The sequence below is a fragment of the Eucyclogobius newberryi genome, unplaced genomic scaffold (assembly GCF_026437365.1).
Source record: "Eucyclogobius newberryi isolate DKJ021-1_F unplaced genomic scaffold, fEucNew1.0.hap1 SCAF_3, whole genome shotgun sequence".
NCBI lineage: Eukaryota > Metazoa > Chordata > Actinopteri > Gobiiformes > Gobiidae > Eucyclogobius > Eucyclogobius newberryi.
In genome coordinates this window covers 30,173,455-30,201,120 of record NW_027315945.1, presented here as the reverse complement: position 1 = coordinate 30,201,120, position 27,666 = coordinate 30,173,455, and the positions used below count along the sequence as shown (strand labels likewise).

Below are 27,666 nucleotides of genomic sequence, written 5' to 3'. Positions count from 1 at the left end.
AATCTGCTTAATATTGGTCTTGCTCCATATCAGAACTACAGAAAACCATATAGTTATATCAAATAAACTACTTTTATTTTGTCTTTCTATTCTATTTTGTTTTTTTATGATCATTGTGGTATTGAAATAAGTAAATTAAAATTATGTTATGTCATTTTACCCCTCTTTTTGTCTTCAAATATGGGCTTGAGTTAAGTAGATGACCTAATTCTTGTTAATGAGTGTGTTTCCCCCAAGTATATTGTTATAGCAGCACTTTAAAACAAAATCAGCCCACTGTGCGCTGTCTTCATCCAATAATAAAGCATTTTATCTATAGTAAAGTACGTGGAGAACTAAGAACTAGTCAGATACATACTTTCTCCTTTCAAAGTTTGGAAATGATGTAATGCTGCTGTGTATCATTTTTATATCACTGTGTTCTTTCAGTCCTCAGTTTCTCTCTGGACACTCGCTGGGGCCTTCACGCTGACCGCCTGGCTCTGGGTAAAGGGCTGACTTACGCCCGCAGTGTCCCGGGAATGTCTCTGCTGCAGGCGGCCGATCGCACGCTCACTTCCTGCCACCTGACCTCCGACCTCCTGGTGGCAGACCTGGCCGTGACGCAGGGCAGACACTACTGGGCATGCTCAGTGGAGCCCGGCTCGTACCTGGTGAAGGTGAGCGAGAGAGAGAGAGATAGAGAGAGAGAGAGAGAGAGCGCGGTAACGTAGCGCTGACCAGTGCGGCGCTCGTGATATAACTCAGCACTGTTCTGCCTCAGGTGGGCGTGGGACAGGAGACTAAACTCCAGGAGTGGTTCCACCTTCCTCCGGACATATCCAGCCCACGGTAACCACTTCATACAACTCTCCGGGCGCCTTTAAAGTATAAGTTTAAGGTTTATTTGTTTATATCTTGGGGTGGCAAAGGCGGTTAGCGCTCTTGTCTCCCAAGAAGGAGATCATGGGTTCGATTCCCGGACCAGACCAACATCACATGATCTCTCTGGGTGGAGTCTGCATGTCTTCCCCGTGTTATCGTGGGTTCTCTCCGGGTTCTCCGGCTTCCTCCCACCGTCCATGTCCATGTGTTAGGTAAAATTGGTGATTCTAAATTGGCCCTAGTAAATGACTGTGAGAGTGAACTGTCTGTAACTGTCTATGTCTCTGTGTTGACCCTAAGGCCCTAAGGCCCGAAGTCACTGGGATAGGCTCCAGTCACCCGCGACCCCGAAAGGGAACAAGCGGTAGAAAATGGATGGATGTTTATATCTTCTCTGGAAGCTCTAAAATTGAGAGAGCGTAGCTATTACCTTGAGAATGAATATGAGAAACTTAACTAGGCAAAAAACGAGTAGCTTCAGCATTTTCCGGACTACGGCTCGGCAGCCAATCAGAGCCAAGCACACAAATTTTGTCGACCAATCAGCGCGCAGCATGCAAATTTCCACTTGTAAACAGTAATGGCGGACTATTGTCAAACGCTTTAATGATAATATTCCCTTTTTTTCCTAAGATGTATTAATAAAATGGCCGTCCCTGCACTCGAAAATGTCCGTCCACATTTTAAAATACTCGGAAGACGGGTCTCTATCTAAAAGCCTGACTGCATGCTGTTGTGTCCTCGGGCAAGACACACTTCATCCGCTGTGTCAGTGTATTAATGTGGCACAGATTGGCGGCCTCGTTTCTTTCAGTCTACTCCAAATGATTACGATTTTGGGACATTCCAGGCATGAAATGAAAAGCTGGATTTACCTATTTTACCAGCCGGCGTTTCTTTACCAACCAGGCAGCTCCTTCAGGGCTCGGGCTGGTGACTGTGACCCCCGACTCCTCTGGTATTGACTCGGGCCACACGTTTGACGACAGGGACACATTTCTGTTGGCTCTTGGTTGTAAAGAAGGGTGAAGGAGAAGCACGTTAGATCTTTGCACGGACACGGGGGACTGCGCTTCCCGCTCCCTCGCACCCGGGACAGAGCCGAACGAAGGAAGCCCCGGGCCTTTAGTGGTGATGAATCCAGCGGGAGTCACAGTCAGCTGGTCGGTAGCAAAACACTGGCTGTTAAATGAAGTAAGTCCAGCTGTTCTAGTTTCAGTCTGTTTTCGGATTCCATCATCAAGCCGAGTGAAAGAATAATGCATGCAATTGTGAAAGGACTTTGAGCCTCTGGAAAAGCGTAAAATAGGACAAATACAAAAAAGTACTAGTGTTTTTTTTATTGTCTGCTTCCTCATTTGTCCCTTGCGCTCGCCCTTAGCTGTGACCCGGACAGCGGCCATGACAGCGGCGCAGAGGATGCCCAGGACTGTCCCTCCCTCTGCTTCCTGACGATGGGGATGGGGAAGATCCTGCTGCCCCAGGGCCACACGCAGTGCCACGCCGACAGCCAGGGGGCGGTGTTCTCTCACAGCAGCAGCGGCCACGGCTCGCTGTCCCACGCTCTCACCGCTCCTCTGCCTCCTCGCCTGGGCGTCTGTCTGGACTGCGACAAGGGCCGGGTGACCTTCTACGACGCTCACTCGCTGCGGGTGCTCTGGCACGGGCCCCTGGACTGCTCCGCCCCGGTCTGCCCCGCATTCTGCTTCATCGGGGGCGGGGCTCTCCAGCTGCAGGACCTGATCGCCAATCAGAACATAGACGAACCGCCGCCGCGCAGAGTCACCATTCAAACGCGGGCGACCAACCTGGTGAAATAGGCAAATATGGACACACTTGATGCTGACATGTACACGCTGCGTTCAGAGAGAAATGAGAACTATTTAGAAGGTAATACACTTATTTCACTGAGTTTTATAATTGAACAATGTGCACCTTTATCCAGTGTTCAGGACGGGCCTGAGACACACAAACTCAAATGCTATTTCCCAAAAGAAAGAACAGAAGCACAAGTTTAGTAAGAGTCTATACATGCGTTCGCACATCCGGGAACTTGTACAATAGCAACCCAAGTTCGTCATTTTGAAAGGGGCACGACAGCACGTCTACTACATACAACATCCAGGATATGTGAGGCCAAAATGCCAAAAACCTGCGTTCTGTTAGGACATTGCTCTGTTGTCGGACAAAGGAATGAGAGCTTTGTTGTGTATCTTAGTTTGCCGTCATCGTCTAAAGAATCAAAGTATTCGTAGCTCATTATGCCGTAGAAAAGGACGTAGTCGTGGTGGTTTATATATATCGCGTGCCCCCTTCAAAATGGCCGATATGAGGGAAGTCCCGGATGTATGACGTCACCGCGAACGCATGTATATCGCTTGTCAATCTACAACAATGTTCACTGAAAATACAGACACGTTCTCATTTCTTTCTCAACACAATTGTACAGTATTTGATGTTACAAAATGAGTTCTGAAATGCCTTGACTTTATTTAACTCTGCGTTTAGTCTGGACTTTCACAGTGATGCTTCTGTACTTGAAACTCGCACTAAAACAAAATTAGTTTGATTTTTATTTCGACCAGATTGTATTTAGTTACTTCTTGATAGACATAAAAATGCTTCAATGAATGTTTCTTCGGCCTTGCTCTATTTGTCCGTGAGGCACAGTCTGTGTCTGCCATATAAACAAATTGTGCTTCATGAATTGAATTAATAAACGGCACTAGTTTGTGAAAACTATAACCCTGTAGTTTCAGTAAATGAGATGTCTGTCTATATAACTTCAAACATATAACCGCATTAGGGTTGCACAGGTTTGGAAAAATATCGAAATACGATTTTTCTGTTTGGCAATTTTGATTAGATTTGCAATTTATGTCTTAAACACATCCATATTTGACAGAAGACTGAACTAATACAACTTGCCAATAAATAATTAATTGAGGCAGGATATTTTGTTGCAGAGTGCATCATATCACCTAAATAAATACAATAAATACAGCCCTACTTTACATCTACTTCTTTGTTTTCTAGAAAATATGTTGCACAGATAAACACTATGCATTTTCTAATTGACCTTCAAAACATAGATTTTTGTTTCAATCGCTGAATAAGGAGAGAAGGAACAACACGGTGACCGACTGTACGTGTATTGTACTGTAACTTTTATATTTATTTTGCATCGTCTTTGTATGTAGCGCCGGTTCTGTCCACGCTGAATGTGACGGAGGGTGAAAGTACTTTGATTGTCGGTGTATCCGGGTTTTGTACCTCTGCACCCCTGTTGATATTTTTCACAGCTCCTGTTTTACATTTCAAAGGGAAGCACGAGAATCCCCGCTGTGGGAAACGCGCTCGCTATTTTCCCCAAGTGCAACCGAAATCTCAATCATGAAAATTCGACCAAAACGTCAACACGTATTTGCGTTTAGAGCGTTTACAAAAGAGGGAATTTGTGAGGAACGCTGTGAAATGCGGCTTCTGCTTTTCTCATGTTTTGGGAGCGTTATGTATTGTGTGGTTTCGTAACACCTTTTTTCTTCAATTGTTTGCATCCTATAGGAACTAAATGGTGAAAGATCAAACAAAAGACACGGAACGCAAAATGACAAACCCAAAGAAGGAAAGGAAAGTCTGACAAATGTCCTTTTTTTTGTTCCAACGTACGAAATGTATGTTTGCAAATCTGGACAAAAAACACGTTGAAACATTTGTTACTCATACAAGAATCATATGCATTTTGGGACGTGTTTGGAGCAGTCAAAACAAGAGTTAGCAGTTTTTTTCTCCATTAAAACATATTTAATTAAATGCAAATGACTATTTAAATTCAACTGCGATAAATTACTGTACGATCCACATTCTCCCTGGTAGTTTTATAACCCGTATTTGCATGTTTTATACTTTTTTTTTGGCCCCCTGGTTTCTTTAGAGAGGAACGTAAGCCGCAAGAAATGTAGGTGACGAGTGCAGTGAGACATTCAGCAGAAAAAACTGATGTCACACGAACTCTCAGGCCATAAAGTCTGTCTCTGCTTCTTGAATGTTCATTTATTTAAAGTGGCACTATGTAAGTATTCTGGTGGGGAACTGTCGCCGGCTTGTGTCCATGGCGACGTCATTAATTTGCCTAGAATGTTCCACAGCATGGCATTAAACATATCTATCGTTCATTCAACAGGTGGTGTTTTTAAAGCTCAAAAACACCTTGAAATTTTTTTTATTCTTACTGTGAATCCACCACAGATCTGACTTGTAACTTGGTCTGTTGTCTCTCATGCTTGTCTCCGTGGAAATATCTAACTTTAATGTCATACTGGGGAACATTTCTTGCCATTATATCTGGATCAGAGGGAAGTGACCAAGTGCATCTTTCACATTTTGTCATTTCACTGCTGTAATATTTTAACAAGATTGTAATTTCCAAAAAGAAACGGGCGACGACTGTAATTTGATATGTATTTTTTGTAAGGACATCCTTCAGTGTGTTGTCACGGAAACTGATGTTTGTAAAAAAAAATCTTGTGTTACATCTCAGCGCGTTAGACTGTAGCAACTTGAATCCTCGGCACATCGTGGAAAACAATAAAATGCAAAACGAACAAAAATGTGTGGGTTTTTTACGAACAAATAAAACATTTGCTCAAAGCTTTCAAGGTTTAAATAATAATAAAAACAAAGCGCTTTATTTTGCATTAGTCATTCACTCCACATACGGATCAAGCCAAAGCTGCCCTGGGGCAAACTGACCACGTTCATACGGTCGGACGTAAAGTGTGTTGACTCGAGTATAAGTACACAAACTATTACTTTTCCTTACCACAAAGCACAAGTCCTCTGTTGTGTGAAGTCGAGAGTATCTGGATATAAATATGGATTATAGAAAACAACTTCCCTCGGTTAATGTCACAAAAAAGCGGACTTGCACTTCCTGGTTTAGCCAAGCTCTAGTCCAGCCTCAGTAGTTGTGTCTATTAATTTGATAATGACATAGCAATCACACCAGGCGTTTCGAACAATTTACTACAAAAACATGTTTAAATTAGCAAAGGCAAGTGGACAATATTCAAAACAACAAACTGCATTACATACAGAATGACCACGTGTGCAACTCTGCCCTGGTTTCAGCCACAGTTTCAGACGTTTGCTAAAGCTGTTGGGATCAGTCTGCAGCTCCGGTTCAGCAGGGGAGAAACTAGGCAAATGTTCTGGGCTTTGAACTGCACTTTTCTGGATTTGTGGTGCGTGTTTAAGTGTGAACACAGCCCATTGTCCGCACAAGCCATGCGGACAAGGTGACCACGTCAATGTGTAGTAAAGGTGGGACGGGACGGGTCACGTTTGCTGCTAATAAATGCTTTTACGCCAAAAATGTGTCCGCTTTTAACAACTATAATGTACAGAAAGAGCTTGGAATATCTGTAACGTCACATTTCACAACAGAAAAAGGCCAAATGCACCAAAAGGCGTATTTGTTTGGTCACGTTTGGTATGGAAATCCCATGTTTTTTTTATTCAGTGCAAGTGAAATCAATGGAAAAGTGGTATATTCTTTACAATAAGAACTAGGGACAGGCACCTAAATGGTTGTGCAGGACAAACCAAAAGAGGGAGAGCTATAGGAGAGCTATGAGAGAGCTATGGGAGAGCTATAGGAGAGCTATGGGAGAGCTATAGGAGAGCTATAGGAGAGCTATAGGAGAGCTATAGGAGAGCTATGGGAGAGCTATGGGAGAGCTATGGGAGAGCTATGGGAGAGCTATGGGAGAGCTATGGGAGAGCTATGGGAGAGCTATGGGAGAGCTATAGGAGAGCTATGGGAGAGCTATAGGAGAGCTATGGGAGAGCTATGGGAGAGCTATGGGAGAGCTATGGGAGAGCTATGGGAGAGCTATAGGAGAGCTATGGGAGAGCTATGGGAGAGCTATGGGAGAGCTATAGGAGAGCTATGGGAGAGCTATAGGAGAGCTATGGGAGAGCTAAGGGAGAGCTATAGGAGAGCTATGAGAGAGCTATGGGAGAGCTATAGGAGAGCTATGGGAGAGCTATAGGAGAGCTATGGGAGAGCTATAGGAGAGCTATGGGAGAGTTATGGGAGAGCTATGGGAGAGCTATAGGAGAGCTATGGAAGAGCTATGGGAGAGCTATGGGAGAGCTATGGGAGAGCTATGGGAGAGCTATGGGAGAGCTATGGGAGAGCTATGGGAGAGCTATGGGAGAGCTATAGGAGAGCTATGGAAGAGCTATGGGAGAGCTATGGGAGAGCTATGGGAGAGCTATGGGAGAGCTATAGGAGAGCTATGGGAGAGCTATGGGAGAGCTATGGGAGAGCTATAGGAGAGCTATGGGAGAGCTAAGGGAGAGCTATAGGAGAGCTATGAGAGAGCTATGGGAGAGCTATAGGAGAGCTATAGGAGAGCTATAGGAGAGCTATGGAAGAGCTATGGAAGAGCTATGGGAGAGCTATGGGAGAGCTATGGAAGAGCTATGGGAGAGCTATGGGAGAGCTATGGGAGAGCTATGGGAGAGCTATGGGAGAGCTATAGGAGAGCTATAGGAGAGCTATGGAAGAGCTATGGGAGAGCTATGGGAGAGCTATGGGAGAGCTATGGGAGAGCTATGGGAGAGCTATAGGAGAGCTATGGAAGAGCTATGGGAGAGCTATGGGAGAGCTATGGGAGAGCTATGGGAGAGCTATGGGAGAGCTATGGGAGAGCTATGGGAGAGCTATAGGAGAGCTATGGGAGAGCTATGGGAGAGCTATGGGAGAGCTATGGGAGAGCTATGGGAGAGCTATGGGAGAGCTATGGGAGAGCTATGGGAGAGCTATAGGAGAGCTATGGGAGAGCTATAGGAGAGCTATAGGAGAGCTATAGGAGAGCTATAGGAGAGCTATGGGAGAGCTATGGGAGAGCTATGGGAGAGCTATGGGAGAGCTATAGGAGAGCTATGGGAGAGCTATAGGAGAGCTATGGGAGAGCTATGGGAGAGCTAATGGAGAGCTATGGGAGAGCTATAGGAGAGCTATGGGAGAGCTATAGGAGAGCTATAGGAGAGCTATGGGAGAGCTATAGGAGAGCTATAGGAGAGCTATAGGAGAGCTATAGGAGAGCTATAGGAGAGCTATGGGAGAGCTATAGGAGAGCTATAGGAGAGCTATGGGAGAGCTATGGGAGAGCTATAGGAGAGCTATAGGAGAGCTATGGGAGAGCTATGTGAACACGTTTCCTCCTTAATGCTGAGAGGCAGTGGAGGTGTCAGACTGCTGCAGTGGGAGAGCCTGATGGACTGGTACATTGTTTTTACGCAGACAAGTCACAAAGACCCACTGCCAGGGTTAAATATAGACGTTGCAAAACACAAGAACAAATCACTGTCCAAATTCACAACAACTGTGGAATTGTATTGTCCCGAAGGAGCTAAAAAAACAAATAAGAAAAGGAAAAAACATGAATATAACTAGTAAAATGCAAAAACAAACCAAACAAAGCACACATTCTTAACAGAAACTTAGCACAGGGCCTTTAAGATGAATGTATAGTCAAAGAAAAAGAAAATAAAGGGGAAAAAAGGCTGTCATAAATAAGAAATTCACCAAAAATGTAAATAATATGGGTTGGATTTCATGTTTTTCTTTGGTTGTTTTTTGTATTTATTTTTATGGAACAAACACTGGAACAAATCACTGTCCAAAATCACAACAACTGAGGAATTGTATTGTCCTGCAGGAGCTGAAAACATGCCTATAACTAAGAATAAGAATATATTGAATAAAAGCACACATTCACAATTGTTTTAGCTTTACATAAATCCTTTAAGTCTAATTTATAGAAAACAACAACAACAACAACAACAACAACAACAGTATATCTATAAAATATTGGTTTGGATTTCATGATGGTTTTCTAATGCATTTGTTTATTTAACTTTTACATTGACATTGATTGGCAGAAAAGAAGATGAATATAAAAAGGCATTGTAACAATCCACTGGTCTGATATCTGTCCTGCAGTAGCACAGTTGACCCATAGGGGGCAGTCTTGTCTACGCAGCAGTGGCTCACTCACCTCTGCCTCTCTTTACTGAAGGAGGTTTGTCAGTAGCAGGTGCACCTCGTGTCAACAGGGCTTAACTCGCTGCACATCTGCGGTGACAGTTGAGTGAGACTCTCACAGACTCTGAGCTCGAGCCTTTAGTGCCACACACACTTTACTTCTGAGCAGGGCCGGCCCAAGCCTTCAGGGGGCCCTAAGCGAAAACATATTTGGGGGCCCCTCACCACGTCATCAGAATCAGTTTTATTGCCATTGTTAGTGAACAATTCACATTTGGGAACTTTCTTCAACGTAAACAAAGCGCACCAAAACTCCAGGGCATCCGTTTGCCAGTCAGTTTATTCTCAGCACCTCACAAGCTCAAATATTGCTAACTTAAATCCCACAATGCAACTTGGTATTCCGCTGACATCACCTCTACTCCCTGTACAAATAACACACGTCCCAGATATGTTTTTGGGCGTATTTGTGGGCGTTAAGGGTCGACAGCCACATTAGCACATTAGCAGTTTAAATTAATGAACAGGGGGGGTCTGGGGGAGATTTTAAGACCTTTTTTGGGTCTTCTGGTGCATTTTAATGTGGTCCAGCCGGCTAAAGTAAGAGTAAAATGTTGAGGTTGTAATGCTATAAAATGATGATGTGATGAAACTGTGCCAGGAGAAAATGATTAAAGCCAGTTATTAATACATTAGTGTACTTAATTACTCAATACAATATTGGCTATGAAAAATAATTATGGTCAAATTGATTCATTTTAACTGAAAATGTAAAAGTATTAGTTATCCTTACTAATTTATCTTTTACTGCTCCCAACTGTTCCTTCTTGCTCAAGTGACAAAACAAGTCATATTAAATTAAACAAATGGCATAAGCATTGCTTGATAACACTCATAAAGCTACACAGTGCAAACATGTTATTCCCAGAGAATGAACAGAACGAGAAGTGAAGGTCCAAATCTAGCTATAGTGAAGCGACTGCGTTTCTGCAACTTTGCCACTTTTATATAAAAATATATAGTATTATTCTATAACAGATGTAATTGTAATGTGTCTGGTTATTTTTCACTATCAATTTATTATAATTTATAACAAATAGTCTAATGATGCTTTTTAAATAAATGTAAATGTTTTATTGCTCTATTAAAAGTGAATTACAATATAAATGTTTGTTCTGATCAGAACATCACACACTGGACTCTGTGTGAAACAATGCTGCGATGTGATTGGCTGATGGACCTTACACGCATAAACCTTTACGTTCCTCTTATTGCACGTTAAGAAGTCAAACAGACATCACGAGTCACGATTGATCTCACACATGGTGATGTGAGAGAGAGGGACGCAAACTCAAACCCGCTCATCTCTGACTGAGGCGGCACAGGGGCCCGGGACAGGGGCCCGGGACAGGGGCCGCACACTGTTCACTCCAAAGTCTCACGTCAGAGGTTCTGGACGAGACGGCGCTCGTCCGGACCGGATCTCCGCCTCTTAGTGACCCGGGGCATAGACGCCCCTCCCCGGCCTCACCTGCAGCCAACACTACGGGGCTGGTGTAAATGTTAAACTTATTATCTTTCATTCAGACACATATTATTGTGCGCGGGGCAGAGCTCTCCTCGCTTCCAGCCTGAGCGAACTAACGTGACAGACTCGTGTTGTTTCAAACAGCAGCATTAACCGTCTCTTTGTAAGAGAAGTTCAATACCTGGAGAGTGTTGTTGAGTTTGCAGTTTCTTTACATCGTCAAGAAGTTTCTTCTTTCGTTTTTCGGCATCGGGGGGATATATTCCTCTAGACATGAGGACCACGCAGGGACCACGTTCTGTTGTGTTTATGTTTTGCTCTCGATCTCCTCGCGCCCAATCAGCGCAGGTTTGGTGTCTTGGTTGCCAGATTGTCATTACAAATAAATGCGGTTTGTGCGTTATATGTTACCGCTGTGTGCGCTGCCGCGCCAGCAGCGCTACTACACAAGTGGCGCACGCTGAGCTTGCCCTTCGCATAAAACGGGTTGCCAGATTGGGGGCCCTACTAACGCCTCGGGGCCCTACGCGGCTGCTTAGTTCGCTTATAGGCTGGGCCGGCCCTGCTTCTGAGCACTTTACTTTGACCATTACTGAGGTATTGTCTGTGAGAGCGGCAGTGGTGGAAGAAGTACTCAGAAAACATATGCAAAGGACAAGTATTAAAGTACGCCTTTAAAACATGTAGTTAAAAGTAAAAGTAATTCATTTGAGAACAATTAAAGTATCAGAGAATTGTCCTGATTATTGGTCTTCTAAAGCAATTTAACTGGTCTTTATTTATTTATTTTTGCTCAAAGACAGCAAAATATCATCATAAACGTGCAAAAAAAAATAGAAAAACGAATGCAACCATCAAAGATACCAATATTTTTTTTACTTATACAGAACTTTTACTTTTATACTTTGTTACTTTCCACCACTGGAGAGCTGTAACATTGACTCTGATACAAGACTCAAGAAAAACTTTGAACATCTCTTCTCTAGAAATTGCCCACTTTTTGCATGTATTATTTTAGCCTTTTCTACCTCATTACCCAAATAAAACATAAAGTCAATACCGTTTAACTCTCACTGAGCAGGTACAACTTTGTCCAAATACTTTGAGCCTTTTTTACTGTAGACAATGTGTGATCCAGATGACACGCTGCGTTACATGAACAGATTGATGGTATGTTCAGCTGACATTGTTGTTGCATAATTTCCCGTTACAGGTCAAAGGTGACTGCGTGTACGGTATTTTACATGAGATACACGCGATGCCTGCACCGAGGTGTGGAATGCACCCGAAGTGAACGTTTCGTGCTGTAAAGTTGTCAAATCACATTTGTTTTGGACTGAGGAACTCTGTCCAAAGCTGTCACTTCTGAATGTGGACCAGCCAGAAGGAGCCTCCGCAGCGCTCCAGGCCCTGTTCTGGATACATCTCTAGAAAAACGCCACTGGCTCATAGTTTGTTGGTGAAAACATGCTTCCAGTGAAAACCAGCCTGGGACCTTTTCGCTCTGACGCCACAAAACCTCTTTTCATCATCGAACCTCTCTGCTCCTGGTGCCCCCAAAACTTGGGGGCTAATACAAGCTTGTAAATGTAAATGCGAATGTAAATTAGATATGAGATAGCCCTGCACATGGATTGTGATATGGATAATTCATAATATGCAGGTTGTTTTTTTTACGAGAGATAATATTCAACTGAGGACCACATCACCCTGCCCGCTGCTTTTCCTCGACACTGAGGCCGAGGACAACCCTACGATCCAGAACACTTGGGCTCCTCATCGCAACGAGGCCCTTTTGGATCACAGATAAGAACACTAAGGAACTATATGGTCTAGAACTATACCACATAGTAAAACTTGACTGACTGAACAAAAAGGAACTGTGAAAAGGAAGACACTACCTGTTTTAAAAAGGTGGACACTTTATGTTATAAAAATGTGTAAAACGAATGTTTTAATTTTATTATTTTTGGATTAAACAATCCTGTTTTGGTAAAATCATAAATTGTTTGTGCTTACTATTCTCCATTTAATAATTTAGAAAAGTTAATACAGTTGTAATTACTGCCATTGGTTACAACCAAGTGTTACATGTTGAAATATCGGTCAAATGCAGAGGGAAAATGTCCATAATGAGACAATAACATGCCATTTGGGGTCAAGTTAAAGCTGGAGTACCTGTAAATGAGTGAGTTTTGTTCTTTCACCCAAGAGTATAATAATATTATTAATATAATAATATTATACTCCTGGGTGAAAGAACAAAACTCACTCATTTACAGGTACGTTAGTTTTTATTCATTGAGACAGGGACAGTGCACAATATACATTAACCTTAACAGGAGATGCACATTGTACCAGGTTGTAGCTCAAGTGCTCATTTCCACCTGTATATTGTAAAAAGCAGCACTTTGTGACAAAATTAGACCACTGCACGCTGTCTGTATGTATCAGTTTAAACATCCTCTTTTTGCAGTGTGAAAGTCACGTATCGTTTCCTCTGGATTGGGCTCATTCTTCAAAGGGGAGCAGTGGATCCTTCTCCAGGCTCGGTCAGGACCACCTAACTGGAGGATGTGGGAAAACCTGACACTTTCTCACTGTAAAAAATAAACAGATGAACAAATACAAAAGTTTCCTCCATCATTCAACTACACAACTCCAAGAAACAAAAAGCAAACGTAGCTTTATGACACCTTAAAGTGCACATCATATTTGTGTTTGGTGGGCAGTCCTTGTGGTAAATATTTATCATAGTTTTACATTAGTCAAATGGCAGTTTGTAAAGAAAAAAACAAACAAATCAATAATAAAAGTTGAATATGACTGGAAATAGAGCTGAGATCTAAAGCAGAATCACTGGCGATGTTGACAGCATGGTTCATGTAACAGTTATGGAGTTACCTGCTGTTCATGTCCAACCAGGAAGTGACATTATAAACTTCGCCAAAGTTGTCAAACTGAAGGGAAAATATCCAACATTTTACTGATATCTTAAATCTAATCATGAAACGTACGGTCTAACCTGTCAAATGGATTTTAATTCACCTAAATTTGACTGCGGCTCCAACCCTCAAATCACTCCAGACGTTTATAGTGTGCACGTAATTCACAACTTCTCTGTACTTTTCTGCTCAGCACGGTTCAGCCACAGTCGTGAAGGCTAATGAGTATCTGTCGTTGAAGATGATTTGTGACCGGAGCAGAGCATTTATCGTACAGTATGTCTCCGGGTCTATCACATGGAGCCCGGAGTAAAGAACCTTTTAACAGCTGCCACTCAGGAAGTCAGCTGCGTGGGCCGCGGTGGAGGAGGTGAAAATGAGGAGGCGTGCTCAGACAGGTCCACGAGCACCTCGGGCTGGCTCCACGTACTTCTCTGAGATAATTTTAGACCAAGAAAAGTTTAATTCTACACCTATGACTTCTAATTGTGCAGGGTTTAGTCACATGAAAACTCATGTTATCCAACACAGGCAACTTTACCTTTAGGACTTATAGCGTTTATAAAACCAGGCTGCATGCTATACATGTCCTTTTAGAGTTTGTTAGAAAGGGTTAGATCCAACAAGGGGTTAATGAATATGTGGGAAACCTGTACCCGGAAAATGAAACTCTGAGGATGTTCTCCAGAGAGCAGCCATCGCCCTGGAGCTGGAAAAGTCCATTCAGTGTCTCCAAAAACAAGCGGAAACACTTAAAATGAATAACCACTTCTACAAGAACAAGGAGAAACATCTGATCACCACCAGAATGATCTCCAGAAGGCTCAGGAGGAGGAGCAGGCCCTTCAGATGCTGCTCCTCGAGTCCTCGCTCTGGAGTCTGGCCTCGCTGAGCAGAGGAAAGAAGAAAGAAGAAGAAAGAATAAAGAAGAAGAAAGAATAAAGAAGAAGAAAGAATAAAGAAGAAGAAAGAAGAAAGAAGAAAGAAGAAAGAAGAAAGAAGAAAGAAGAAAGAAGAAAGAAGAAGAGAGAAGAAAGAAGAAGAGAAGAAAGAAGAAAGAAGAAGAAAGAAGAAAGAAGAAGAAAGAAGAAGAAAGAGAAAGAAGAAGAAGAAAGAAGAAGAAAGAAGAAAGAAGAAGAAAGAAGAAAGAAGAAAGAAGAAGAAGAGAAGAAGAGAAAGAAGAAAGAAGAGAAAGAAGAAAGAAGAAGAAAGAAGAAGAAAGAAGAAAGAAGAAGAGAAAGAAGAAAGAGAAAGAAGAAGAAGAAGAGAAGAAGAAGAAGAAAGAAGAAGAAGAAGAAGAAGAAGAGAAGAAGAAAGAAGAAAGAAGAAAGAAGAAGAAGAAGGAAGAAAGAGAAGAAGAAGAAAGAAGAAGAAAGAAGAAGAAAGAAGAAAGAAGAAAGAAGAAGAAGAAGAAGAAGAAGAAGAAGAAGAAAGAAGAAAGAAGAAGAAGAAAGAAGAAAGAAGAGAAAGAAGAAGAAAGAAGAAGAAAGAAAAAGAAGAAGAAAGAAGAAGAAAGAAGAAAGAAGAAAGAAGAAAGAAGAAAGAAGAAAGAAAGAAGAAGAGAAGAGAAAGAAGAGAAGAAGAAAGAAGAAGAAGAAAGAAGAAAGAAGAAGAAGAGAAGAAGAAGAAAGAGAAAGAAGAAGAAGAAGAAAGAAGAAGAAGAAGAAGAAAGAAGAAAGAAGAAAGAAGAAAGAAGAAAGAAGAAGAAAGAAGAAGAAGAAGAAAGAAGAAAGAAGAAGAAGAAAGAAGAAAGAAGAAGAAAGAAGAAGAAAGAAGAAGAAAGAAGAAAGAAGAAGAAAGAAGAAGAAAGAAGAAAGAAGAAAGAAGAAAGAAGAAAGAAGAAGAAAGAAGAAGAAGAAGAAGAAAGAAGAAGAAGAAAGAAGAAAGAAGAAGAAAGAAGAAGAAAGAAGAAAGAAGAAGAAAGAAGAAGAAAGAAGAAAGAAGAAGAAAGAAGAAAGAAGAAAGAAGAAGAAAGAAGAAAGAAGAAAGAAGAAGAAAGAAGAAAGAAGAAGAAAGAAGAAAGAAGAAGAAAGAAGAAAGAAGAAAGAAGAAGAAAGAAGAAAGAAGAAGAAAGAAGAAAGAAGAAGAAAGAAGAAGGAAGAAAGAAGAGAAGAAGAAAGAAGAAGAAGAAAGAAGAAAGAAGAAAGAAGAAAGAAGAAGAAAGAAGAAAGAAGAAGAAAGAAGAAAGAAGAAGAAGAAAGAAGAAAGAAGAAAGAAGAAAGAAGAAAGAAGAAAGAAGAAAGAAGAAAGAAGAAAGAAGAAAGAAGAAGAAGAAAGAAGAAGAAAGAAGAAGAAAGAAGAAGAAAGAAGAAGAAGAAGAAGAAGAAGAAGGAAGAAAGAAGAAGAAGAAAGAAGAAGAAAGAAGAAGAAAGAAGAAGAAAGAAGAAAGAAGAAGAAGAAAGAAGAAGAAGAAAGAAGAAGAAGAAAGAAGAAGAAGAAGAAGAAGAAGAAGAAGAAGAAGAAGAAGAAGAAGAAGAAGAAGAAGAAGAAGAAGAAGAAGAAGAAGAAGAAGAAGAAGAAGAAGAAGAAGAAGAAGAAGAAGAAGAAGAAGAAGAAGAAGAAGGAAGAAGAAGAAGGAAGAAGAAGAAGGAAGAAGAAGAAGAAGAAGAAGAAGAAGAAGAAGGAGGTCACGGGAGATGCTGTTCAGACCAGAAAGCGTCTGGTCTGAACAGCATCTCCCGTGACCTGTGTTTGTGCATCTTTACTCGTTTCCACTTAAAACATGTTTTTTTCCTCAGTTGTGAACACCTTTTTATGAATAAGCCTAAGCCCAGCATTACTGTCAAGCATCACTGACAAAAAACAAACGTAATCATGTTTTAATGGGTTAAATCTGAATAAACAGCACTTTTGTCTTTATCTCATTAGTTTATCTCATCATTCTCCTTGGCTAAACCTGCAGAAGTGTGAACAATCAGAAGAATCAACCATGTTCGCACTTTTGTTTTAGTGCCCATTAATAAAGTAGTAAATGCTCTTTTAGGTGGAGTTGGTCAGTGCTGCTCCGATTTGTTTATGAATCATGTCTTCCTCTTCTCTACCCCAAAGCCCCTCGCACCGAGTTTATCAAACGAGACAGACACTATATTTTGATTGTAATAAAAGGATGTGTATTTCCCCCGACAGGCTGCGGCTCATATCCTGTAAAATGAGAGATGGCACGTATGAAAGGTGAAAGCTGCGCGGTCGTCTGCGCTGACAGTGTTTGAGTCCACAGCTCGGGCCTCGTGACAACTTAATGACTGGCTGTCTGCACATCACTTCACGCAATGTTCCCATTATGAGCGCGGGCGGGGCCAAGACGAGAGGCGACCAAAACAATTTAGAGGAGAGAACACTGTGAACAGGACAAGGCTATAAACTGCCGGTGAATTACAGAAAAAGCAAAATGTATAGAAACGTATCCGTCTGGAGGTGTTTTTAAAGGAGCCGGATCGCGCTTTTCCTCCTGGAACTTAATGTTACGCTACAACATGAGTAGATCACCATTTTAAATCATTGTAAAACGCAGTGTTGATCAAAATGGCTCGGTAATAGAAGTCGGTCCATTGACTTCCTGCTCAAAACGTGGGATCTGATAAGCCCCGCCCCTGCGTAATGACGTTTTATCGTGGCAAACAGCGGATTCATTTACACGTTTTTTTTTAAAGCGGCTATGTGGCATTTTTGAGCCCTGCATGTGTCGCTCGGAGCCGCCATTGTTCAAAATAACCGCGACTACGTGCAGGGATGTGGGCGGGGATAGGGGGTAGGTGAAAACAGGAATTTTCTGAGCACTCAAGCCAGGACAGGATTACTCAAACATGCATGAATCAAGCAAAATGTAACTTATGACTAAACTAATGATGATGTAACACCAGTAACAAGCGTAAAGGCCCATTATATGTCTCCTTTAAAGGTCTCAAGAGTCAAATTGAAATAGGAGGCCAAATAAAAACTAAAATCATGGCTGCATTTTTATTGCCTGGATCCAGAATACTATTAGTTTATTTTTTTCGATAAACGCACATAAAAAAACACATTCTGAACTTTCCAGACAAGAATACACAATCATGCCAGAAAATCTTGTGTATACCAGATCAATACATTTTAACATAAATGTGTGGTCCTATTATCGACATCGGCAAATATCGATTATCGGCCACAACAGTAAGACTTGCAGTATTATCGCTCATCAGTATCGGCTTGAAAAAGTCACATGTCGGACCATGTCATTGATTGTTATTATTCTTATTCTTATTCTTATAGTGGTTTGCATTGCTAAATCAAAGAAACAACATGCACTCTTACTGTGAGCAGATCTGACCTGTAACTGGCAGTGTCAGTTGCCCATCGCCATGGAGATAAATGAGTAAAATGCCAGACTGCGGTGCATTCCAGGCAAAGCAGGAACAACTCTGTGAAGATAAGCAGTTAGAGAAAAGAACCAGAGTACCACTTTTAAACGTTATCCAATAAACAAGTTACACAGTTTTGCTTTTGGAGTAATACAAATGGTTTACACAATAAACACAAATAAAGGTGCATAAATGAACAATAACTGTAAAATAGTTTATTCTCAGGCCACATTGTGTTAGAAACATTAAAAGAAATTGTAGTGTTGCTGTAACTAAAACATCAAAAATATCAAATTACGCTTCCAATAAAATAAAAATATTGATGCTATAATACAAATACAATCCATAATTCTTTGTCTTTGTCAATTTGTTTTACATTGCATTATATTACACCAATTTCATAATGACTTTTTGCAGCAGGCATCAACATAAACACCTCCCTGCAGCTGCTCTGTGTTTCATTTACCCTCTCCGTGCACTTGTTTGGTTTCCACTGTTTTAATGGCCCAACCCAGAGTCAAGTTGCGGCGAAAGGAGCTGAAGCGTCGCATTCTTGTGACACATGGAGCACGCCGGGTCCTCGGGGCGCTTCGTCTTGACAGGCCGGGCTGGGGGGGGCGACTGTTGATTATAAAACAAAGAGACAGGCTGGTAAAACTGGGAATAGAACGACACTTGTTCACCTATAAATACCTCCTGTGCCAACTACGGATACAAACAGGGAGCGAACGTGAATAATGTGCAGCTACAAGGGCCAGCCTCAGGCACATCCAGGTCCAGGTTTTACTCGCGAAATGTAGACAACGTGACTTTAATGTGTGTTTGGAAATAATGCCACTTTTAAGGAATAATCTGTATATTTATTTATGTTTGTATATGAAATGTAGGCTAATGAAGATGACGCAACAAAGCAGCTATTTACTTCATTCAATACACTGAAAATATATTAAATAATTACACATATTATTTTAGTACAGAGTGAAAAAATGAGTATTTGTTTAAGGTCGAGGTTAACACATGCACAAAGTACAATAAGTAGTACATTTCTTATGTACTGGCCTTAGCACCGTCATCTTGGATCTCTTTTTATATGTATTTATATTGATTTTACGTAGTATAAATCACAAAATGAAAAATGCGCTAACTTTCCTGATGGAGCGTTCGCTTGTTCCTTGTCGCCACGGAAATTCAGCAAGGAATTAATACATGTATCTATCTCCATGGAGACGAGAAAGTGACATGGAAGGTCACAGGCCAGAACAGCATTTTTGAAGGTTTCCTCAACTAAGAATCCTGTTACTTCAAAATACTATAGTTTAGGTAAAAGTACAGGTGGTTGCACAACTCTTAAAGTAATGGTGTAAATATACGCTGCAGTAAATGTAACTCTATGGACTTTAATCATGGGGTAACTCTTCACGCAGCGCTCGTGTCAGGGAGTTTTAAAGGCTGCGTCGCTCACCTCGCAAACATAAATCATGAGGTTTTGACAGGTTCAGGGGGCAAACGTGATGATCACAACAGATTATCTGAGTCTTCAAAACAAGATGGAGGCTCGGAGCTCAGCCAGAGGTCAGCGTGCCACAGGGGAAGCAGCAGAAAGGACCACATATACGGGCGATAGTAAGAGACTCACAGTATTAAGAGGGACATTACACAATCAAGAATGTTGGCTTGAGAAAGGCTGGTAACATTGTTTTTATCATATTTGTCAGTTAATAAAACAACAACAAAAGCACAAGAAATAGAACACGACCAGAGAAAATAGCTCGAGGACATACTGTAAAATTAAACAGAAAAGAAAAGTCTATAAAATGTGTCTCTTTTCAAAGTCCAAATGAGAGTTTTTCTATTTTTCGAAGTCGATTTATAATATCAGTGCTGTCCTTGATTGTAGGTGCAGTTTGTGTCATTCATTTAGTTGTGATGGTCTTCTTTTCCACACGAACCCTAACTCTGCTCTAAAAGTATTCACAGTGTCCAGGGCTGCAGTTCTGAGGCCTAAATACATTATACTGCAGTCGAGTGGAGCGATGTCAAAAAGGTTGTAAGCATTCATTAAAATATCACACAAACTTAAATACAAATTTCACTTCATTCCAATTATTTTCCAAATCTTAGAACCAAAGTAATTTGAATTCAAAATATCAAGATAGTTGAATGCACACAAACAGATACAATTCGTATAGATATCTTTTTTAGAACAACAAGCATCTTTCTGCATGCTCTGAGGCAGAATATGATTAAAACATGTTTTTCAATCATAAGTAATCTTAAATTAGAACGCTGTGAGATGCTGTTGATGTTCGAGTTAACTGGATAACACAAACACAAGTAGAATCCGGTCTCAGTCTTTCTGATTTCGAATTGGCGTAAGAACAATGCAAACATAACTTAGTGATGTTAGTGGAATTACATGATATATCTTTATTCCTTCACATAGAGTAACTCTTTTTTTAAATCTGGAAAAAGCTTTTTAAGTCGATGCTACAGATAAAGACGACTCAAAAACAACTTGTGATGGATCCTGAAGCACCACTTTGTGACAAGTGGAGACACGTTTGGCCACATTTTCACTCCTGTCCACATTTCTACACTTGAATCACTCCAACAGCAGAGATTTTATCAGAATACACCAAAATAATAAACATTGATCAATATTTGCATGACTAAATTACACAAACTTAGTATAAAGAGCTTCATTGATTTGGAGATACATGCAAACCTTGTGGTGTAATCTAACCTACAGTAAATACATTAGTTGCATTTTATTTAAGTAACACCAACTATGACACGACAGGTGACACGTGTGGCTTTAAGAATAACAATAGAGACATTGGTTTACACAATGAGCACAATTTCAGTGAAAAAGGGTCATTTTCAAGCCACAATGTAGAAACAAATATTCATGGCAATAAAGGTCTATGTTTTTAAGTCTTTAATGAATCTTTAAAAAGCCATTCCAGAAATTAGTTGCAACGTACTAAGATAAGAAAACCTTTATTTACCCCACGAAAATCACAGCGTGTCAGTAAATAAAAAGTGTATCCATTATTATGCTTTAAATGAAATGAAATGCTGCAGCAGGTAGATATACTTACTTATAAGCTTTTCTTTCCTTCCTGCTGCTGTCAGACTGTAGAACAAACACTGCTAGCCCTAAACACGTGCAATACTGATTTAACCATGTGCAATACCGTCATATTCATGTGCAATTACTGTCGTACTCACAAGCAATTAAGGCCATATTCATGTGCATATAACTGATGTAAATAAGAGTGTTTACTTACATTAGTATTAGTAATATTTAGTCTTATGCTAGCTATTTTACTTTACTTTGTTTTATTATTATTTTATTATTATGTTATTTTTATCTTTATCTTTTTATTTTATTTATTCATCTATTTTATTTATTTTCTTCTCCCTCCATTCCCTATTAAGATATGAGAGGAGTTTTGTTAATAAGAGTATTTTGTTTTGTTCATAAGAGTTCTTCTATTAAGAGTTTTTTTTTTTTTAAACTTCCTATAATCTGTCCTTTTCCTTCTGTATCTACTGCGTTATAACAACAAAATTTTCCCATGTGTGGACATTAAAGGATTATCTTATCTTATCTTATAAATGTATCTTTCAAATGTTCCTTTCTACCAACTTCAATGACTTTTTTCTTTGCATTTCTATTGGCATCAAAATAAACAACTACAAGCAGCTGTCTTTGGTTTTATTTCCCCTACATTTGCACTTGTTCTCTTGAAATCCCTGCAAAGGCACACTTTTAGGATATCATGTAACCGCTTAGGAGAGAAACAAACAAGTGAAAGGGGGAGAAAGGGCGAGGAGGGGGGCTGGAGGGGGGCTCCGGGGTCTTAAAATGTGTGGAATGCATGTCTCCTGCACATTCCCGGTCCCTCTGTCCCTTCACAACAGCAGCTGGGACAGGTGTGTGAGTAGAAAGTGTCCTTGTTGTGCTGAGCGAGTGCACGGTCTGTCGGTTCACTGCACGTTTAAAAGTGCACGCCGTGTCACTTTTTCAGGTGGGGGGTCCGTCACCTGCTGGAGATGTTATTGCATTGTTACGGAAGTCCCACGGTGCATTTAAAGTGCCGAGAGGTTTTCAGATTTGTCTAATGATGGGAAAGTCCTGTTATAAATATGTGTGAAGTGAAGAAAAACTTTTTAAAAATACTTTGAAAATGACAGGAAACAACAAACAAAAACATTAATTAAATCCTAACAATAGTGTCATTTTTATGAATTTTGTGGCCTTGTTTACAAAATGGTTGCTAAGTAACAGTTATAGAATTGTGTCTACCTATGTCACATCATGTCCAATCAGGAAGTAACACTATAAATGTCATTTTTTTGGTCAAATCTTTAATATAATCATGTTAACTACTATATGTTTTAGCATTCATTCAGTTACAGGTGTTATTGCGCTGAAAATACCTTGATAAACATGCGCCATGCTGTGTGCAAGGTCGTTTTAGGTCGTTTTAAGAGCCTTCTCTGTGTACTTTAACGGAGAGAAACAAAAGGCGTATTTCATGAACGTGCAGGGGCGGACTGCAGAATGTTTCAATGTGTTTTTGATTCTTGTGCTAATAACAACCAGATCATTTTCAATCACAACTGTGCATAAGACTCCATCCACGTGTATATTATTTCACTGCAAATTTGTATTGTCAATTCCAATCAACTCTTTTCACAGCTTTTGTTTATGTTATTAGTCAATGCACTCAATATTAAAATGTTACATGTCCAAAACAAATACTTTTTATAATATATTGTGTGCGTTTGAACCTTGTTTGCATCTTTTCTTTCAGTTTCATAAATAATATGAACCTGGTTTGCGCGCATTCTTTGATTTGAAAAATGCTCCTCAACATTACGACCGAGTGAAGCTTTTTTTTTGCATATATTAACTTTACACCGCTTCGCTAGCTTGTTTGCTGACGGCAGGGGGAGATAAAGGACATTTCAACTCCCCTCAAAATCACAATTTCCGCATCACAAAGTCAGTACAAAGTTAAATCTGAGCGTAGCTGCAATGTTCCTGTTGTTTATTTGGTTTATTTGATTTTCTTCGTCAGATGTGTGATAAAAACTATATATTTAACTGTCTATTAGATGATAAAAACTAAATATTTATCAGAGTTGTAGACTTTTATCAGACTGTGGACACTTTTTAGCAACAAAACTCAGAATGCTGTTATGTCACCTGCATAATCTTTATCTAATACAACAGATTTACAAGTGCATTTCCTTGGATTTCCACTGATCCCAGCACAGATCATCAAACATAAACAACGACGCCCTGAATATAAACCCATCTCTACTCCGAAGCGTCCTTAAAACCGAAATAGACACGTGAAGATTTTGCAAAAGACACGATTTACAGTGTTGACAATGACTACAGTGTCTGCGCAAACGCCAGGAGTCGGGCCGTGTGTATTGTTTAAGGAGACAAGTCTGTGGTGCAGGAAACAGCCAGATCCTGTTTATGAGGTAAAGTCATTGTTCAGCTGATTGCGTCTCCCTCGCTCTCCTCTCTCTCCAGTACACGCCACACACTTGTATACAAAACATAGATCTGGTGTTACTACATAGAGCGCTCCCAAAGACGTGAACCCAGCTGCTATTTTCCCTTTGGCACTTTAAACTCAGCCGCTGTCTGTTCAAATGGGCGTGTCGCGTCCCTTTAAAGCAGAAGTGTCAAAACAATGTGTAATGAGACTGCATAAGGTCATACATTATGATTATTAACTGATTATGACATGTGAGGTGCTGCATGCAAAGTACATGGGGTGGCAGTGCGGTTAGAGCTCTCGCCTCCCAATGAGGAGATCATGGGTTTGATTCCTGAGCCAGACCAACATCACCTGATCTCTCTGGGTGGAATCTGCATGTCTCCTCCCCCAGGCTCCTCCCACTGTTTAAAGATATGCATATGTCACTAACCCTGCGACGAGCAGGCCCCTGTCCAGTGTGTGCCCCGCCTAAGGCCCAAAGTCACTGGGATAAGATCCAGTCACCTGTGACCCCTAACGGGAACAAGCGGTCGAAAAAGAATGAATGTTTAAAGTGCATATGACAGGTCTTAAGTTTGTCTCAAGTTAATCTTAAACATAATCATTCACTGTATTTTTGTTAAATATAAAGTTGAACCAGTCATATGCACTTTAAATGATTTAGATGTTTTATAGACACTTATTGAAATAATATGTTTAGCAGTTAATGTACTGTTGTCTTCCTGTGTAGTTTGTCGTCTTGTCTTCCTGTGTAGGTTGTTGTCTTCCTGTAGTTTGTTGTCTTCCTGTGTAGGTTGTTGTCTTCCTGTGTAGGTTGTTGTCTTCCTGTTTAGTTTGTTGTCTTCCTGTGTAGTTTGTTGTCTTCCTGTGTAGTTTGTTGTCTTCCTGTGTAGGTTGTTGCCTTCCTGTGTAGGTTGTTGTCTTCCTGTGTAGTTTGTTGTCTTCCTGTGTAGGTTGTTGTCTTCCTGTGTAGGTTGTTGTCTTCCTGTGTAGGTTGTTGTCTTCCTGTGTAGGTTGTTGTCTTCCTGTGTAGGTTGTTGTCTTCCTGTGTAGTTTGTTGTCTTCCTGTGTAGTTTATTGTCTTCCTGTGTAGTTTGTTGTCTTCCTGTGTAGTTTGTTGTCTTCATGTGTAGGTTGTTGTCTTCCTGTGTAGTTTGTTGTCTTCCTGTGTAGTTTGTTGTCTTCCTGTGTAGTTTGTCTTCCTGTAGTTTGTTGTCTTCCTGTGTAGGTTGTTGTCTTCCTGTGTAGTTTGCTGTCTTCCTGTGTAGTTTGCTGTCTTCCTGTGTAGTTTGTTGTCTTCCTGTGTAGGTTGTTGTCTTCCTGTGTAGTTTGCTGTCTTCCTGTGTAGTTTGTTGTCTTCCTGTGTAGGTTGTTGTCTTCCTGTGTAGTTTGTTGTCTTCCTGTGTAGGTTGTTGTCTTCCTGTGTAGGTTGTTGTCTTCCTGTAGTTTGTTGTCTTCCTGTGTAGTTTATTGTCTTCCTGTGTAGTTTGTTGTCTTCATGTGTAGGTTGTTGTCTTCCTGTGTAGGTTGTTGTCTTCCTGTGTAGTTTGTTGTCTTCCTGTGTAGGTTGTTGTCTTCCTGTGTAGTTTGTTGTCTTCCTGTAGTTTGTTGTCTTCCTGTGTAGTTTATTGTCTTCCTGTGTAGTTTATTGTCTTCCTGTGTAGTTTGTTGTCTTCCTGTGTAGGTTGTTGTCTTCCTGTGTAGGTTGTTGTCTTCCTGTGTAGGTTGTTGTCTTCCTGTAGTTTGTTGTCTTCCTGTGTAGTTTGTTGTCTTCCTGTGTAGGTTGTTGTCTTCCTGTGTAGTTTGTTGTCTTCCTGTAGTTTGTTGTCTTCCTGTGTAGGTTGTTGTCTTCCTGTGTAGGTTGTTGTCTTCCTGTAGTTTGTTGTCTTCCTGTGTAGTTTGTTGTCTTCATGTAGTTTGTTGTCTTCCTGTAGTTTGTTGTCTTCCTGTGTAGTTTGTTGTCTTCCTGTGTAGTTTGTTGTCTTCCTGTATAGGTTGTTGTCTTCCTGTGTAGTTTGTTGTTTTCCTGTAGTTTGTTGTCTTCCTGTGTAGTTTGTTGTTTTCCTGTAGTTTGTTGTCTTCCTGTGTAGTTTGTTGTCTTCCTGTGTAGTTTGTTGTCTTCCTGTATAGGTTGTTGTCTTCCTGTGTAGTTTGTTGTCTTCCTGTAGTTTGTTGTCTTCCTGTAGTTTGTTGTCTTCCTGTGTAGTTTGTTGTCTTCCTGTAGTTTGTTGTCTTCCTGTAGTTTGTTGTCTTCCTGTGTAGTTTGTTGTCTTCCTGTGTAGTTTGTTTGTCTTCCTGTGTAGGTTGTTGTCTTCCTGTAGTTTGTTGACTTCCTGTAGTTTGTTGTCTTCCTGTAGTTTGTTGTCTTCCTGTGTAGTTTGTTGTCTTCCTGTATAGGTTGTTGTCTTCCTGTATATGTTGTTGTCTTCCTGTATAGGTTGTTGTCTTCCTGTGTAGGTTGTTGTCTTCATGTGTAGGTTGTTGTCTTCCTGTAGTTTGTTTTCTTCCTGTGTAGTTTGTTGTCTTCCTGTAGTTTGTTTTCTTCCTGTGTAGTTTGTTGTCTTCCTGTAGTTTGTTTTCTTCCTGTGTAGTTTGTTTTCTTCCTGTGTAGTTTGTTTTCTTCCTGTGTAGTTTGTTGTCTTCCTGTGTAGTTTGTTGTCTTCCTGTGTAGTTTGTTTTCTTCCTGTGTAGTTTGTTTTCTTCCTGTGTAGTTTGTTGTCTTCCTGTGTAGTTTGTTGTCTTCCTGTGTAGTTTGTTGTCCTCCTGTATAGGTTGTTGTCTTCCTGTGTAGGCTGTTGAATATGAAAGAGGTTATGACTAATGGCTTCTTGTTATGAAGTTCCATATGTTTTGAGTCACATACGTTTACACATATATTGACTCACTGTCTACTTTTAGTAGGGGAAAGCTCACTCCTTTCTGATGCAATGGACTAACTCTGTGTTTTCCTGCTCGATGACTCATCTGTTTCCCGAGGCGGTGGTGATGTCTCTGACTGTTACAAAGCAGCATCATTCTCTCTTTCCTAATAGCAGATCTGATCAGGGAGGCGCAGGGTCTGTTCCAGCTTGTCCAACACGCATCATCGTTTTGTCTGAAAAATAAAACACTTTTCCATGATTATGGAGTAAATGCATGACGAGGAAATACAGCAGTTTCTACATCTGTCTGTTTGCCAGAGAAATTAAAAGAAGGCCTGTCTTCAAGAGATATTAGAGGGATGGAAATGTTAAGTACGTTAATAAGGGTAATGATATTGTATTGATTGTATGTAGGCCTATATTTGATCAAATAATAAGGAAATGGAATGCATAAAACTTTGCTACGGGACAATGGGGATAAGGGGTAAATAAGTGCACTTTCACCCACTCCTTTTCAAACATGTACTTATTCATTTATATGTGAAGTAAGTGTATTATATTTAAGGTTATGAATCAATGATATTGTTGGGTTTCTTTAGGTGCCGTGTGTCTGAGGAAAAGTCCATCTGAATCACATTATGCTACTCTCTTCATTGGTTTTGATTTCCACGTTTGATGCTCATCTGAAACAACAACACAAAAGCTAGTCCAGGATACTTATGTTTTAAATTTGAGTTGAAGTCATACTTTTCATTCCTCAGAGGGAAATATGTCTTGGGCGTGTAGTGCTTGGGTGGAGACTCTTGGATTTTATTTTTCTATGTAATAAAATGTCACTTGGGTTCAGTGTGTTTATAGACAGTGATGGTAGTGGAAACTGCCCTTTCACAAATCAACACCCTGATCAACAAATATCCCTTAAACATTGACATGAGGCTATAGCTACATTCCTCTGCAAAGCCTTTGGACAAGCACATTTTGCTGCTGGGCCAATAGTTAAAGTATATACAGCACATTGTTTATGGAGTAAATGATATGTTCTTCATCTGAGCCTCTTTGCCCAAGCTCTACAATAAAAACACACTGTGTCTGTGCTCTGCGTGAGGAGGCCGTCCCCTTTGAGCTCAGGAAGCACCGGCCCCATTCACCCTCCGACCCCCCCTCACACAGACCTGGTCCCGGGATGAGAAACTCTGGCCCGGCCTTTCCCACCACCACTGGCCGCTCTCTCTATCCACACAAACCCGCACCAACAACACGCTGAGTCGCACCGCCGTCCCATCAAACGGCCTTTGTCTCCTCTGCCTCCATCTCACACAAACAAACTAATCTCCACTCATCTGTGAACACGCTCATTACAAAGCAAAAACACAGAACGCCACTAACGGGGTCGAGTTCAAGTCACAGCAGCAAGAGAAATATTGCGATTACTGTAAAGATTTTGTGCTTTTGAAATCCAGATTCTGTTCACAGGGTACGTTTAAACACGAGGGCATGCGTTTGACAGAATATTGGAATATGAGCAGCTAAACTAATACAAAATTCAA

The 27,666-nt window shown here is 40.7% G+C and overlaps 2 protein-coding genes across 2 annotated transcripts in view; both read left to right on the top strand.

The window, feature by feature from the left end:
* Positions 1 to 2,799, top strand: part of trim46a (tripartite motif containing 46a) — a 10,668-nt gene extending 7,869 nt beyond the window's left edge. Inside the window, exons 10-12 of the mRNA XM_072461212.1 lie at positions 430 to 659; positions 764 to 831; positions 2,246 to 2,799. Of these exons, the coding sequence (XP_072317313.1) occupies positions 430 to 659; positions 764 to 831; positions 2,246 to 2,684 (737 nt within the window). The 3' untranslated portion in view covers positions 2,685 to 2,799. The remainder of the gene's footprint in view (positions 1 to 429; positions 660 to 763; positions 832 to 2,245) is intronic.
* The window catches only part of rps27.2 (ribosomal protein S27, isoform 2), a 319,694-nt gene that overhangs the window by 245,146 nt on the left and 46,882 nt on the right, over positions 1 to 27,666 (top strand). The window lies entirely within an intron of this gene.